Source organism: Mirounga angustirostris, unplaced genomic scaffold (genome assembly GCF_029215605.1).
Source record: "Mirounga angustirostris isolate CCGP_5_RB_7025 unplaced genomic scaffold, mMirAng1.0.hap1 SCAF_3, whole genome shotgun sequence".
Lineage (NCBI taxonomy): Eukaryota > Metazoa > Chordata > Mammalia > Carnivora > Phocidae > Mirounga > Mirounga angustirostris.
In genome coordinates, this window is record NW_026991711.1 from 63,110,713 (window position 1) to 63,127,563 (window position 16,851).

The 16,851-nt window shown below is 40.7% G+C and overlaps 1 protein-coding gene across 1 annotated transcript in view; it reads right to left on the reverse strand.

Moving 5' to 3' along the window:
* Positions 1-2,117: 2,117 nt before the first annotated feature.
* Positions 2,118-16,851, reverse strand: part of FREM2 (FRAS1 related extracellular matrix 2) — a 163,760-nt gene continuing 149,026 nt past the window's right edge. Inside the window, exons 17-24 of the mRNA XM_045869359.3 lie at positions 15,529-15,721; positions 13,933-14,037; positions 12,398-12,525; positions 12,165-12,299; positions 11,063-11,189; positions 10,042-10,229; positions 9,685-9,831; positions 2,118-8,450 (exon numbers count right to left, since the gene is read on the reverse strand). Of these exons, the coding sequence (XP_045725315.1) occupies positions 7,935-8,450; positions 9,685-9,831; positions 10,042-10,229; positions 11,063-11,189; positions 12,165-12,299; positions 12,398-12,525; positions 13,933-14,037; positions 15,529-15,721 (1,539 nt within the window). The 3' untranslated portion in view covers positions 2,118-7,934. The remainder of the gene's footprint in view (positions 8,451-9,684; positions 9,832-10,041; positions 10,230-11,062; positions 11,190-12,164; positions 12,300-12,397; positions 12,526-13,932; positions 14,038-15,528; positions 15,722-16,851) is intronic.

Genomic DNA, 16,851 nt, shown 5'->3' on the forward strand with positions numbered 1-16,851 from the left:
TCTCTTGCCCACACTTTCTCTTGTTCCCTCTGCCTCATGACTGACCCTGGCGCATCCTTGTGTGTGGCCCCTCTGGTGTAATAGGTCAGCTCCCTTTGGAATCTGTGAGCATACTAAGCTTTCTTTTCAATGGCAATTGTTTTTGTGATCCTTTGGCCTTGTCATATCTGAATAATAACAAAATTTACATTTAAAAAATACCAAGTCATGAACCTGGGGTTCTCATCTCCTTAGAGAAAGTACTTCTCTCTAATTCACCTACACAGAGCAGACACCTGTTGTTGTTTTAAAGATTTATTTATTTATTTATTTATTTATTTATTTATTTGAGAGAGAATGAGAGAGAGGGAGAGAGAGAGAATGAGGAGAGGTGCAAAGGGCAAGGGAGAGAATTTCCAGCACACTCCGTGCTGAGTGAGAAGCCTGATGTGGGGCTCGATCTCATGATTCTGAGATCATGACCTGAGCTGAAACCAAGAGTCGGACGCTCAACCGACTGAGCCACCCAGGCAGCTCAGGGCAGGCACCTGTTTTAATGTGCATAAAGTGTCTCTGAAGATAATATACTGTGTAGGTCATACCCACAGAAAATCGTATGTTTGTAAATTATAAACAAAACTTCTTTGAATCGGGCCACTGCCTTCGAGGCCTTCTCTGATGACACTTGCGTATCACCAGTGCCTCTTGATCTAGTGGTCTCTTTAGAATTCAAGCCAAGTGGTGGTGAAGTGTGCAGGGGGATGGGGCTCCTGCCGAACCGTCAGGCCACAACCACCGTATGTTGTAATGCAGCCTGTTTCAGACTCATCGTCTTCTGAATGGTCTCAACTCTGAGGAAATCCTGGGGAAATATTTGTACCTCTTTTTGCATACGCCCTTCTCCAAATGTTCTCCCCCTGGTGAGTACTCTGCATCATCTTTGACCTGCCTCAACTTCCTTTGGATATTCTTACTCTGTCCCATAACCTTCTCTACCACCTTTAACCACTTTGCAATTAGTCACATTTAAATTTCTAGGATGAGATCTCAGCATCTTGAAATGCTTTGCAATCTGTTAGGAGTAGGATTTTCAAAAATTGCTGTCAATCTTCCTCTGCAGCAGCTTCCTGGCCTGGCTGTTGGGTGTGTGCTGGGGAATCAGTACTTTGTGGGCTCAGATGGGCCCAACTCTGTTCCTGATGATTTCCCCCCCACCACCGCCCCGCCTTAGTCAGGTCTACCTTCACTCATTCTGATTTGGGGAGTTTTCCCTTAAATTGGGTGCCTCTGGGGTGACTGTGACTTTATGACAGGAAGATCTTATCTCCCAGTTAATACCCAGGTGTGGCTGGATCTTCCCTTCCTTGGTCCCTTTCCCTAACTTCCTGAAGGCCAGGCTTTCTCTGTAGCAGCTTGGAAATTTCCTAGCACACAGGCTCTTTTCTTTTCTTCTGTAATGAAGATGGATCGAGCCCCTCATTTCTGTAGCTGATCACAGATTTCTGCTATAACACGGCCATTTCCTCCCCCAACCCTCCAATCTACCTTCTCTTGTGCATTTGGCCCTTTTCTTGGGATTATCCTTCAACAGCTATAAGAGGCTGTCCTTACCTTTCCCTCTGGTATTAAATAGTGGTGGCCACCTACTAAAAATCTGACCATATAATAAATCAAATGATTACTGACTTGAGTGAAGTTTGCTTAAAGGTGACTGGTCTACCTTGTCAGGGAAGCTCCCCAGCAATGGATCCGATCAGTGCATTCATCCTGATTAGTAGGATTCATATCTGTAGTAGGGTCTAGTAGGGTCTAGACACCCCGGGACAGAGCTACTCACCTAAATATATGGTTTCCTTTAAGTATACATTGCCCCTGGCAGGCCTGTGTCAGCACCTGCTACAACTGGCCAGTAAGCGCTAAGATCCTGCAGGTAGATCCTGGCGAGGAGCCACAAGATTTTGCCACCAGCATCAGAGAGGTCCTGGGAGCACAGGTCCCATTCTGGAAGCCTGCAGGGGCTTAGGCTTCGGACCCAGAATGAAAATAACAGACACTCATTGTAGACTACACGAATTCTTGGATTGTAGTGTAAATCAAAGTTGCAGAAGGAACCACAAAAACTCGACCACGTTAACATATTTACATTTACGTGGGCTTTATTTATATTAAACATGTGATATATTTCGAAGGAAAACAGTGGTACTTACGCAACCCAAGTGGCAGCAAGAATTATTTTAGACATGGATGGAAGACTGAATGGCTCCCAATTATTGGCATAATTGGTTTCCCAGGGATAAGCTTCAACAGCCAGCAAACATGAAGTACCCCAGTCAATAAACAACAACAACAAAAACTAGACCCTGTTCGTTTTTGAAGAATTCCCATGGGAAAATCACAAAGGCCATTAAGCTCTGCAAATAATTCCATTACACACAGATATGTCACTCAGTGGCTAGATAAATATAAATTTACTGTTTTGGAAGGCTTTGGGGAAGGAAGCAGGAACTTAATACAATTATCAAACACACAACTCCTTGTCCAGCCTGGAGTTTTCTTTTAGAGACAAATGGGCTTAAAAAATACCTTGCCAAAAACTTGAATCCCTGAAACCACAGAAAGAGACTAGGCTTTGTACTTCTTTTTGTAATGGGCTTAATTTGGGCCCTTACAGAGATTATCTTTTATTTTTACCAGTAATTGCTTGTCTATATTTTAAGCGATTTGTATTACAATGCTCTTTATTATTAATGTTAGTTCTTAAAAATTCACAGTTCTCTCTTTTCTTTCTTCTTTTCTAAGGCACAATACTGACAATTCTTATGCGAAGGGACGATCCAAACTTTGGAAAAATAAATATCTGTAGTAGAGATTCACTTAGAGTATTCAAGGAATCATGCAATCAGCGTAGGCAACATCTGGCTCATAGTGAAAGGAACATTGTGCATTTAATAATTACAATTTAAAACACTTCAATGCTGTTAACATTTTAACAGTTTTTTTTTATTTTGCCATTTATTTCATTGCAAAGTATTCAATCATGCAGAACAACTTCATATATGTGATCTCTGGCCTTTTATTTTTGCTCAAACCTTTAAAGGGATTTTGTGTGTGTGTCCTAAATGTCAGTGTTGAACCTTCATTGAGAGAAAATCAAAGCACAGATTGTCATCACATTATTCAGTATGATGTTTTTGATCTTTTGAAGGGAGTTCTCTCCATCATCTAAAAGCCTTAACATTTGATAAAGAAGGGACACTGCCCAAGTGCTGGGCTCACTTACTAGCTTTCAGATGAATGAGAATGCTAATTACGTAGTGTAAATGGCAATGGTTTCCAAACTAAAAGGGAAGCATTGCTGGAAGAATGATAAAGAAATTTCAGAGGAAGAAAAAACCCTAGTCTGTGCCAGAGAGGAACCAAGGAAGGAAGAAAGGGAGGGAGGGAGGAAGGAAGGAAGGAAAATAGAAGAAGACGTCATTGCTACAGCAGGGTTTTGGTTTTGGTTTTTTCTTTTGCTCCTAAGCAAAACACAATACTAAAAAAAAAAACAAAAACATACAAACAGATATCAGGAAAAGGTAACAAATGTACTTGAAAGATAAGGAAGACAGCAAAACTGTTTAAAAGTCTGCCAATTCAATACTCTGATTTGTTTTCCTGATAAAATTAAATTCGAGAGAGGCTCACCTTAGTATAGTTTGTTTTATCAACTTCAGTTCTCTCTTGAGCTTTCTTTTATCTATAAAGTTTCTGTATAATCTTTCCAGGGAAAACTGTAGGAAAATACCATGCACTTCTATTTTAGAATCTCTTATTAAAAGCAAAATACCTACCAAAATCTCAGTCTTTCATTTTTAACGTCAAAGGATATGGCAACAAGGAGAAATAGACAGTGAGGGAAACTTTGAACCTATTGATAGTATTTTCTGAAAATTTTTATGTCATTACCAGGCAACACTGGAATCAGTTCTAAGAAAAATCTTAAGGAAACATAGTAACCTTTGAACATTATAATGTCAAAGAAAATCCCACAACCGTATGTTTACACAAATGACCATTCTGTTGACCTTCTTGAAAATCTCCACACTTAAGCCCTATTGATCATTTGCCCTATGGTTAGTAAAGACACCTGTCTTCTTCCTTTTGTTATTGCTCTCCTGTCTAGAAGAAACAAAAGAGTTTCAAAGAATTATAGCTCCCTTGTTTTCAAATGAATACAATTATGTAAATTTCAAATTTGTAAAACACTTGCATCTTTAAAAATTCTTTTTTCTTTTTCTTTTAAAGGGCTAAATTGGTTTCTAAGTCAAAACTAAGTAGATATTTTCAAAATAGTAGCAGAAATCAAATTTCCAACTTTAAAAATCTAAATGTCATTACATTTTGCTGTTATTGCTACTTTATCGTTTCTCAATCTAGGACTATTTTAACCGTTAGCACCGATTTATATGAGGAAAGCCTCCGTGATTTTCACACAGGTCCATTTCCATTTTCAAAGTTGACCGTGGAGTTGGTACCCTGGAAAAGACTTAGAGGTATGATGACTTGATAAAGAAGTTGTTTGCTGCTATTTATAGAACTAAATCCCTTCATCCTGAGCCTAGAGTTGGTCCTTCATATCACAAATGCTATGCAGTAGCATGGCAGAGGAATTCTAGTTGACCTTCACTCATACTGTTCAAACACTGTGGATGCTTGTGGGAGGGTGCACTTCAGGAGCTGTTGGGGATGTGAATGGAAGGGAACAAGAATTTATGTGCTATATCCCATTCTTGGAATAAAGTGGGCCTGTCTTCCATTAAGAGGAAAAGAATATGCCAGGCTACCCACATCCCTGTAATACACCCTCTCTGTGTAGATTTGTGAAGGCATTTCCATTTAAATTATTGATTTGAAATAATTTGCCTTAGATCTGTGATCACAATGATCCATAACGTGGGGTTCTTTTAGATGAAAATGAGTAGACTCCACTATCGGTGCTCTGGAGAGAGTTTTAAGTTGTGGTTCACAGACATGCCTGGCTTGTTCTTGGTCCAGGGCAGAACCCAATGCAAACGTTAATCACTCTTGTCTAAAGGAAGAGCCACATTTGATTATAACCTGCCCAAGACCAGGCAGGACATCTTGGTTTCTATGTAATCTCTCAAAGTGGCTAGTCCTAGGTGAGCATTTAGTAAATGTTAACAGAGGGAATGAATTGGAAGAAATAAAACCATCATTAAAACGTAATTACGTATTGTAATGTTTCATAGTTCATATGCTGGGAGAGCTGCTAAGGCTCCATATATATTTTTGTGCTTTGAGTTTACTCTGCAATACAATTTCAATTATACAGTTTTAATTAGCGTCAGAAGCTACTGGGTATCTAAGGAGTTATTATAGCTTACATCCCATTGTCTATGGGAAGTTATTTTATGTAATTGTTCTGATAATACCAGCATAAATGTCTAAAAACAAAATATTAGGGAAAAGCGTCTGTTTTATTGAACAATAAAGCATTTTTCCCTGATTCTTTTTTCCACTAGAGAGTTTTTTTATGATTAATGTATGTAAAATCACACATTAAATAAATAGATAAAGAGAATGATGCCGAAATTCAAGCACTTTATACTTAAGAAACCTATATCTGCCTATTTCCTACAGACTCTGTTTTCAAGGGGAGGAAGGAAAGGGAGAGAAAGAGAGAAGGAATGGGCAGAGAGGAAGAAACTTTTCTTTGTTAGGAAAGGATAGACATGTTCTGTATTTTATAAGCCCTCCAATTCATATATGCCAGTCTCATTAGAAAAACTAATTGTAGAGTGGAATTTGATATAAAATCAGTGTGGCCCAAAGGCTCCAAACAGACTTGTTGTAATGATGCTTCACTGATTACTATATTCAGTGACAGAGATGATCAAGATTGCACGAGAGTCAGGCTCTGAAGCAACCAAACTACTAAAGGAACATGCAGTCAATCGCGAGTACTTGCTCTAACAGCCTAAGTGAGTTGAACCCAGTGCTAAGTCATGAAAAGTCCACACACTATTTGAAGCGACTTAACTCATGCTCATTCCTAGACAAGTTATGAGGTAGCTGAAAAAGTAGCAAAGCATCTGCCAGAAGGCAAAGCAAAAGAAAAGGGGATAATTATGAAAGCATCAATGTTTGACAAATGAACTCCTGGGCTATACAGTACTTTATATAAGTCCTTTGGGGGACCTTTGAGTTATAGGTGATATCTGTAAATTCCCCAAAAAGGAGACTCCAGTCTACCATATTCTTTGAAAGACTTTGAATGTGAAGTGCAGAGCTGCCCAAAAGAAGAGAGGCGAGCATTAGACACTTTTCACCTCTCTCTCAGCACCAGTGTAGATTCCTTTTTTTCAGTAAAGAGATGGCTGGTGCCCACGGACACCAGATAAGATCCATTCCACTAGGATGTCCAGTGTGGCCAGGCTAGGAACGCAAGTAAAAAGAACATACAGTTCTTTTTCTCCTGACCCTAATTTTTGCTTGGAATACATTCACTAGCTTTTGGAAGATTGGTCATTAGACTACTGACATTTTCCTTCGCTTTCCAACCAAAATTTCTGCCATTTGGTGAGAGTATATTTTTTTCAGAAAGGCGACGGGAGCCTTGCCAAGCAAGCTCACTAAGTTTCTTGATTTTTAACACTGTAAGTAGCGTTACACGTTATTTTTTCAGATACTGAGAGGGACCTCACTGCATCAGCTCACTGAACTGGAGATGTCAAAGAATGCTGCTTTCCTCCTGGATCAAAGAAGATGGCAACCTCCAAGGCCATCTCTGGAATGACAGTTGCAGAGGTTCCCATTTTTAGAACCAGAGGCTGATTAGAAGGCTAATAAAATGCCCTATGGCCAATTTAAGTTCTGGACATTGGTTGTGTGGTTATGCTACTCTGAGGGTTAACCTCATGTATCATCTGTCAGAATGTTCTTTAATTCCATAAAGTACGTAGAAGAGGCACTTTGGTTAAACACATGATATTAATAAATACCACTTTCTCCCTCCACCACCTGTAATGATATTTCTCATTATCATTGATGGGTTCAATACTGCAAATATCTAGGCTCAGTTCTTAGAGAACATTGTCTTATAAATGTGAATCTATCTCTATAGCATTTCTTCATCATCAAAACGCCACCAACCCTCTCATTTCCCACAAATGTTGAGCACCAATAAGGTACACTATCATGCAAGAACTCGACTATTTCTCACTATGTAACAGGAAAGTCTTTCTTTGACAATTTCTTCCAGACTTAACATATTCTTTGGTTTAATTTAAAGTTAAATAAGCAAATAAAATAAGGAGGCTCTGACGAGGATGAGAAACAATTCAAATCCAAGCTAGTGAGTCCCCTCCCTCTATCTTTCCTTCCACTCCCTCCCACGTAGTAGTAGAAAAGGTGAATGATGGGTTGAGCCACCCCTGGTCATAATTCCATGCTGTCTTCACCTATTCGAAAACCTGTCATAATAAACAGTGTGTTTATCATTCTTGCAGACTGCCCATTAAAACCTTTCTAGTAATAAGCTGTTACACAATGAGTAAACCATGTGATAATTGCACCTTCAAGATTCATACTCATATAGCAATAATAGACTCCTCTTAAACTTCTGAGAGAGTCTGCAGCACCTTTGAATAGATTTGTCTCCACTGTGTAGAGAAAAATGCCTAAAGTGAGAAGCCCACTGATGGCTGTGTGTACACGTGAATACATTGTTGCTGCCTCCTGGGCCAGAGGAAAGGCCTGGTCTGTGGTCTGCATGTGTTCTCTGATGCATGAAAAGAGTAGACAGAATTCAAATCCAAGTTCATGAGTACAGTCAGGCCCTCTGAGCAGCTCCGGAACAGAAGTCCCCAATTCTCGGCCGTTGACAGAAGCATTTGGGTTCCTCCCGTCTTTCCGAGGCACTTGAGGCAAAGGCTGAATCCCACCTGCGCCCCTCAAACCTCTGAGCTGTCGCCGTGGTGGCTCTGCGGGGGCGTCACGGGCTTGCTGCTGCCTGAGCCCTTCAGAGCGCCCTTCCTCCTGGCGCCCTTCTTGTTCCTGCACATCATCACTGCGATGGCAGCGAGGCAGACGGCGAGTAAGCCCACCGCGGTGCCTCCGACCACCGGGACCAGGCTGACGTCGTCGGAGCTGGGCCGGTCGAGCTCGCGGGGGAGGACGCCGTCGGGAGGCACTCGCCCCTGGGGGCTCTGCTTCCTGTTGGGGCGCTGCAGGGCAATGTGCTGGATGTTTGTTCCCCGGTTGTTGTTAGCACCTATTTCCCAGGCCAGCGGGGGTGGGCTCCTGATCTCCCTCTTCTTCCGGCCCTGGCTCATCGCCGGGGGCTTCCCCGGACTCACTAAGGAGTGGTGCTGGTACTCGGTGCTTCTTTTACCAATGCCTCGATTGGCGTTGTCTTTCGATCTTACCGTGTAGATCGTGTGTATGTACCATTCCCGGCCCAGGGCGACCTAGGAAGCGCAACTCTGTTAGAAAATTAAATACCACATCGACCTAATTCACGATTCCTGCAAGAGAAATTAGTGGCAGAGACAATAACTGATAATTTACTTTAGTCTGCAGAATCGATACACTTCATATTTTTGCGTGGGTACTACGTGCAAGGCTTTGTGCAAAGCACTCCAAAATATTTTGTGCGGCTCTTGAGGGAGTGTGTGCCGGTAAATATTTGGTAGTCTGTGACTTGCCACAGAATGTCAGAGCTGTCACACGGTTTTAAATTATTCATCTAAAAAAGGGTAAAGAGGGAGGCACAGCGGTTACGTAACTTGCCAATGTCACTCAACTAGCTTGTGGCCGAGGCAAGACTAGAACTCAGATCTTCTGACCCTCAGGACTCTCTTTCAGTACGTCTGGCTGCATAGTTACATATAAGACCATAGAAGGGGTCCGTTTTTCTGCTTTTTCTAGGGCCTCTGAAAAGAAGGGAATTTCTGATGGCTCTCTGAAGCCTTCAGGATTTAGAAGGGTCTAATGCTTTGAGAATTAACAGCGAAAATAATTTTAAAAAATTATTCAGAGTAACAAATATGCTTCCTTAAGATTCCTTCTTTAGGATGAATACAGGTATCGTGTCTGCAGCCCATCCTGTGTGGACAATTTTCAGGAAATTTCCTAAAAGGTGTACTTGCTCCCCCAAGGATTCACAGTGGGAACACATCTCTGAATCTTGTCTCATTTGTCTGCTCAGGGTTATGGTCGCCTGTGTCTCCTTCTACCGTCTGTCATTCGGTTAGGATATTCTGTCTTGATTTATAAAGTCTTTGACAGTGGAGATTTATGAGCTGTGCCTGCTTCTTTTTCTGAATCCAGCAGTTCATACAAGATCACTCTAATAAAGATGGTCATGAAAAGTCAACAGGAAGGAAGTTTGAATAAGAAAAGCAGGGTTTCGAAACATCAGACTTAGATTTATATTTTGGGCTGAATAAGGATCTTCATTACCCGTAGACTTAAAATAACATGAATGCACTAATAAAAATAGTAATAGCTAGGTTTTACAGAATGCTCACCACGTGGTCACTATGGTCCTGTGTTGTTTACCTACATTACCTTATTCAGTGTTACTATTACTTACGCAATATTACAATCACTGCCCTTTAATAGAAGACACTGGATCATCCCACTATTAAGTAATTTGCATATGCTCACAGAGCTAGTGTAAGTAGCTTATTACTGGCCCACCTGAAAGAGTGGTGTTGAGTCGACTTTAAAGCCATCGGATCCAGGCTGATTCACTAAGAGAATAGCTTCAGGGTCATCTGCTGCTAGCTTGGCATTAAATAGGACATTTCCAAAACTGGTGGCTTGTGTCTCTGGCTGAGCTTTGTCCTTTAAGCAATAAAAGAAAATGAGGAGTCCTGTAGATAATGCCAATTTTTGCAAGTACAGAATGGTTTCTTTAGGTTTGTGCAAGTACAGATTACCATAAAATGTCACCATTTCGTTTCATTTGAAAAGATGCTATTGTTTTTAAATACCAGACAAAAACATTGAACTTTGATCATCTGTCTAATTCAGTGTTTGGGTCAAAGCACTTACCACAATTTTAAATCTGTATAAGAGTGAAGGAGAGTCAGCTAAGCAGCCGTATTCTGCATTTGTGGGACTGTATTTGGGAACATAGCCGTCAGCTCCAGTGCACAGGAAAACCTTCTCAATGCTGCAGTAAAAGGAGTCACCCAGATTCTGGACAGGATCTACCATGACACGCCCATAAATGATGTCACCTGAAACAGAGATGTGGAAGGGTCATTTCTGTTACACGGTAAGGCGCGTCCACGTGACACGGCATACCATGGTGACAATGATGCCCCTAGGGAGTATTTCCTTCTTTTCCTAATCTGCCATCAAATGTTGGAAGACCTTCAGGATGTCACCCACTCCCAGGCCTCAGGTGAGACCACTTTTGGGGACTGGACCACAAATGACTGCAGATTTATTGACCCTCACATGCTCAGTCAAGGCTTGGCCTATAATTTAATATTCATAATTCCACTGTGGTTTAAAGTCCGCTTCATATAAATAAGTTACTTGGCAGGGTGCAGACTAATAAAGTATATAAAAAAGAAAATATTGATAAAAAGCTGACTTGGCTTTATTTGATTTTGAAGGAGAGTTTGCAGAAATCCCCTGGTAGTCAATCATCTATTTCACAACTATTACTGAACTCCCACCATGCATGTTAGGCATTTTACTAGGAACACGCCACTGAGCAGGACAGATATAACTCTCACGCAGGAGGCATTTACAGCCTCAAGTAGCTGCAGAATTTGAGTCTATGCGCCTTGAAAGAAGATTCAAGAAAGAAACCTAGATTTGTTCCCAAAGTCACTTAGGTAAGTGAAATAGAGATTAATTTCCTCAGAAGAAAAACCATCCAGTAACATATATCCAATTTCAGTGGCCCTATGCCATCCCTGCCAAAGTGGCAAAGACCCAGTAATATTCTCAAAAGCATACCAGACGTGATAATTTCCCCTCTCCAACATGATCCCAATAAAGCAAAGCAGAGCAGATGCCATGGCAAACAGAGCAGATGTCTCATTTGTGAAACGAATACCTTCTGCAAAGGCAACATCACTTTCTTGCCCAAATCCCATCGATCCGTCAGACAACCAGAGACTCTTCTTGGAGAGGAGGTACATTTGGGTGTTCAAGCTGAACTCAGCTGCCACCGGATCGCTGACCTAAAACCAAGTGTAAAAGCCCTTTTATGGTTTTTCGATTGCTCTCGTGGTGCACAAATACATTATTCACGGACACACACGTGTGCTGTCCACGGACGTGTAGATTCCTGAAGACTGCACTGCAATTTTGACATCCAACCAAACTAATGTAGGGAATTGTAACACTGGTCTTATCCTTCGCGATAAGGCAAAACTGGCGAGGTGAAATGTTTTGATTGGGACTAAACAGCATTACTTGAGCTCTTTTCTTTTGGTTTCACAGGGTGTTTTATGGGACTTATACATATCACGCTCAGTGCAAAGCCAACACTTAGTCTTCGTCCTTGGACAAAAAGTGCCATCATGTTTCTTTTACTATATAATGGCAATTAGGTACTTTGAGATGGCAAGAACTACAGGATATCTATTTTCCTTGAAGATCAAGAACGAGAAGAACTCTAGGGAACTCTAGAAGAACTCTAGGGAAGAAGAACTCTAGGGAAAAATCCTCAAATCTCCAAGGCAGCACACTCCAGGAGGAGACACGATCACGTAAGAAAAAAAACAACCCTTGTGTACTCTTAAACTCTGGATTTTATATCCTGAACCAACGACAGATAAAGGGCAGTTCTTTCCTCCTTCCTTCTTCTCTTGCTTCCCTCCTGTCTGACTTCCTTTTTTCTCAGCATGCGAGAATTTAAGTCATGGTGTGAATTAATTTCTCCCTTCCTTCCTTCCTTCCTTCCTTCCTTCCTTCCTTCCTTCCTTCCTTCCTTCCTTCCTTCCTTCCTTCCTTCCTTCCTTCCTTCCTTCCTTCCTTCCTTCCTTCCTTCCTTCCTTCCTTCCTTCCTTCCTTCCTTCCTTCCTTCCTTCCTTCCTTCCTTCCTTCCTTCCTTCCTTCCTTTTCTTTCTTTCTTTTTTTCTGATACAAGTAAGCCACGACCTTAATAAAGTGGAATTGGAGAAGTCCGGGGAAAATAACTGCAAGAGATGCACCTGTTGGAACCGTATGTCGAGGTCAAAGGTGACAGGCTCCCGGGGGTTGCAGGTGACTGGCAGGCGGTACTCTTGATGCGATGGAGTGGTGCAAGGCAGGAGTTTCACTGTGTAAGTCCCCGAATAGTCACGTACCTTTAAGGAGAAGGGAGGACATTCATGTTTTTCATGTAAGAATCTGAGGTGTTGTCCCAGGCCACGGAAAAGGAAAATTAAGAGCCCGAGTCACTTACTGCAAAGTTAGACACAAAGCTCCATTGCTGCACCGGCTGGTTATAGGTCGGCTCACTCCTTATGAGGCGCAGGGAGAAGGTCAGGCCTGGGTGATCAGCTGACACGATCATTGAGCTCGTGAAGGATGCTAGAAAAGTGCCGATAAGAATAATGGGAGAGCGGTTTTAAGAGTGCATGACAGCTTAGAATTTTCAAAGCACCTGACTGTACATTGCTTGCTTTTATTCTTAATACTAAGCCTTCAAAGCCCCAGTGTTGGTATAATTAGCCTCATTCCCCCCCCACACGCACCCCTCCCAGAGAATGTGGGCTGAGACTGATTATAGTGACTCTCCCAAGATCACACAGCTAGGATGTTTGCCTTCTGATTCCTAATTCAGTGCTTTTTCCACTCTATGATTCTGTGAAAAGATAATTGTGTAGAAATGCTCAAATAGTTCAGGGCTACTTTCCAGGGAAGGCACAGCAGTGTAATAAAAGCTGATGTGAATGCATTTATTGTGCGCCGAAGCTATGAGCTGAGCTTTAGTCTCTTAGCATCCACAGAGCTGGGCAAAACCAATTTATAAATGGAATCTAATTTTAATTAGATTGCCTGCAATTGCGTCTAAACAAAGATTCAGTTTATTAGAAAGGTAGACATGTGCAAAGGACCTTTAAAGACCAAGAAATCCTTATTTTCCAGAACTGTCAAGTACTATAAAGCAAAATGATTCTTTTTGGGTCGGCAGTTCTTGTAGCTCAGCCTCATAAAAATACAATGAACCCTCTTTCTCTTCTGAATTTTGGCCCTATTCTCTCCTTGTTTGGGGCGCAAACTCAGAAAAAGGAAGGCGGGAGAAGACAGCAAGTGAACTATGTTCCCCGCCCAATCTGACAATAGGTGGCAAATGGGCAAAATAATGCAAAACCAATTTAGTGATATGGAGAGTCAAATAAAAAACTATTTCTGATGAAATATCCTTTATATTTAAAAAAGCCTGGACACTGGACTTGAGTGACTGCTTCCTTATTGGTATTCAAAGCACAGCGCCTCATAGTAAAATGACACAGCCAATCTTTATTAAAGATAATTAGTTAACACGTCTGAAATATAAGTATCATAGTGCAGTACCACTTCTGGCTCTATTATAAAGGTTTCTTACAGTATCCAGAAAAGAGTTGCGAACAGAGAAGTGCTTGCTGAACAAACGACTTAAAATTCAACTTTTTATGCAACAAAAATGGAGGTAGAGAAAGGGATTGTGGTTGCTATGCTCTTTATCTAAAGAAAACACCACTTAAAATGAACTCAGTAGAGTTTTTGTTTAAATTTATTTTCATCATTTTGTATTTTCTCTAGAAGTCTGCATTGGTAACGACGATTTTGTAGCTTCTGAGATGTGGCTGAACGATTATCAAGCCCTCCTGCGGATAAGTCACGTGGACAATTCACTTGAAGTTAAGGGTTTCAAAGCTCCTCGGGCAGCGTGGGGTATGGGAAATCTGTGTCCTGTGGTGCAGGGAGTGGCTCCTGGTGGATAACAGGGCTTACCGGGATGGGACAGCACGAACAAACCGTGGAACTGAGCTTCTGTCTTGAAGTTCACCACCAACCGCCCCTCTTCACCGATGCGCATGCTTGTTGGGTAGAGAGAACCTACGTGGGATAATGAACAAGAGTGGAAATATTGGTGACCAGGGACTCCTTACGTGCAGGATTTCTTCCAAATTTGAATTCGGATACTCTCATCTTTAAGCATTCTAGCCAAAAGCTGTTATCAGAAGAATTCTGAGTGATAAGAGAAGCAGAAGTGTTTTGTTTGTTTGTTTTGCTCTGTTTTCTAACAAGAAAAGGTGTCAAGAAGGGAGGCAAAATAGAATCAGGTAACACGAGTGAAGTCAATATGAAAGAGAAATAGACAGATTGAGTACAATAGGCCAAGATTTCTTTTTCCCCTAAAAGCATTAGTCTACATAAATGAAGCTGTAAATTGGGAGAGACACAGTAAAATTGTCAAGTTTTAAAGATTTGAGCGTGGAAGTGGGTTTGTGTTCTCCAGAATGATTCCAAATTTTATAGACTTACTACAAACTCTGGAGGTTTTCCAAAACTTTTAGCAGTTTGACCAAAGTTGGTTCCAGAGATAAGAAGGAACCATGAGATCCTTATGTAGAACTTGAGAACCACAACTGGATTCACATTAAAATTTCCTTAAATATGTATTTTCTAAGGCAAGATATGTAACTAAAACATTGAAATATAAAATAATCTGGGATGATCACTCAGGGTGATCATATTGCCTTTCACATAGCTTTAAGGCGATCTTAATCTGTGTAAGATAGCAAATTTGGTGCACTGTCCCTAGTACTTTCCCTCTCTGGCTCATAAAAAGGAATGCAGGCACGATGCTCAGATAGGCATGGAACCCAAACAGTAGCATGTGCCTGAAAAGAAACAGTATTCATTGTACCGATAGGTAAATTAGCTTTATGCCTGTGGACTTTGAATTATTATTCTGATACGGAGATTGAAACAAAGTTTGGCACATGCTTATGGGCACAGCAGTTAGCTGTACTTACCACCACTGTTCCAAGACATTCTGCTAAAATATCGCAGAACAATAGAATTTTACAATAAAAAGAATATTAGAAGTCTGTTCTACCTTTGAGAAGAAACTGAGTGCCACAAAGGTTAAGTAGTCTGTTCAAGATCACACAGCTAGTTAGTGGTGGAAGCCAGAACTAGAATCCAGGATCTATCTCATTTTCAGAAACAAAAAAACCCATAATTTTTTCTCTTGGGTTCATTTCTTATTTTCAGTTGGAACTGCCTCTATAGGTTTTCTAGAATCTAGGAAACGCATGCACTGTGTTGCGTAACGCATACATGATGAATCGCCTAAAATGGACTGTAAGGGTTAAATACCCATGAAATGTATACAGTATATTTAACAGTCACATGTTATGCACAGTTTGAGGCGCTGATATGGTTTTGTTAGTTCTTCCATGACAAAATGAAACAGTTTTAAAATACTGATTATAAAAATAAAATCTACTGAAAGTCGCTTCTATTATTTTTAGCTACAGTAAAAAAAAAATCCCAAGTAATTCAGATAGATGAGGAAGCTCATCCGAATTATTAACCCACCTTGGAGTTCGGCTTCTGGTGGGCTGCCGATTCCATCATTCCACAAGATGGCAGTGTCATACACGAAAGTCAGGCGGAGCTCCGACTTCAAGTCAAAATGTTGCCAGCCTCCTACCCCAACCGGGGAATGGAACACGTAGGAAACATACAGAGGCACTCGAAGGGTCACATAGGACTGCACTAGATTTAAGACCTAAAACAATAAAATTATCTGTCAACATGATTCAGTGTTAACTAGAGGAGCCTAACTTTGTACAAGCCACTTTCTCCTTTCACTCAACTAGAGATTTTGAGTGGCCGTTAAGGAAAGGAAGTGACAGCATTTATATTATTGCCCCCTCACTTAATTTTGGAGAATTAACTAGTCGTTACCATTACCTTCCTTTGCAACAAAGGATACGCGGCAGCAATCGTGAAAGGAAACGGCATTGTTTTGAGCATATTATACCTACACAGTCCTTTTTGTTTCATAACAGCTTTATTAAGATATAATTCACATACCATATAATTCAGTTGATTAAAGTGGACAAACCAACAGTATTTAATGTATTCAGGGAGAGGTGTAACTTTGACCACAATCAATTTTAGGACACTTTCATCACCTCCAAAGGACATTCCAAACCCATTAGAAATCATGCCTTCATTCCTTCTTCCTCCCTTCCCCTGGTAGCCACTAGCCTATATTCTGTCTCCATGTATTTGCCAGTTCTGGACATTCCATATATATGGAGTCATACAGTATGTGGTCTTTTGTGACAGGCTTCTTTCACTTATGTTTTCAAGGTGCTTCCGTGTTGCTGCACATTTCAATACTTTTATTTCTGAATAACATCCCATGGCATGCATATGCAACACATATTTATCTGTTCGTCAGTTGATGGACATTTGGGTTACTTTCTGTCCTGAGCTATTATGAATAACACTGCTATAAGGTACTTTTAAATTATTACATAAAGGAATATAGAAGAAAGAAAGATCTAGAAGCAAACATGTTGAGTAATGACATGTAATACTTAATATGTCGCAAAATTAATTTTTAGTTGAAATGAAGTGACTTGCTTTGAATTTTATACTTTTCTTAATCAGGTATTTTGTAGGAGAGTTAGGAATAGTGGAGGATAAACTAATATTCATTTATTGAGCCCCTATGTTCACAATAAAAGCTATTTAATATTTTTACTCTCCCCCATAATTATATTTATATGTATGTGTGGATGGTTGTATGTGTGGATGGATGGATGGTTGTATGTGTGGATGGATGGATGGATGGATGGATGGGTAGATGGATGGATGGAGAGATGATGCAAAGAAAAGGAAAAAGAG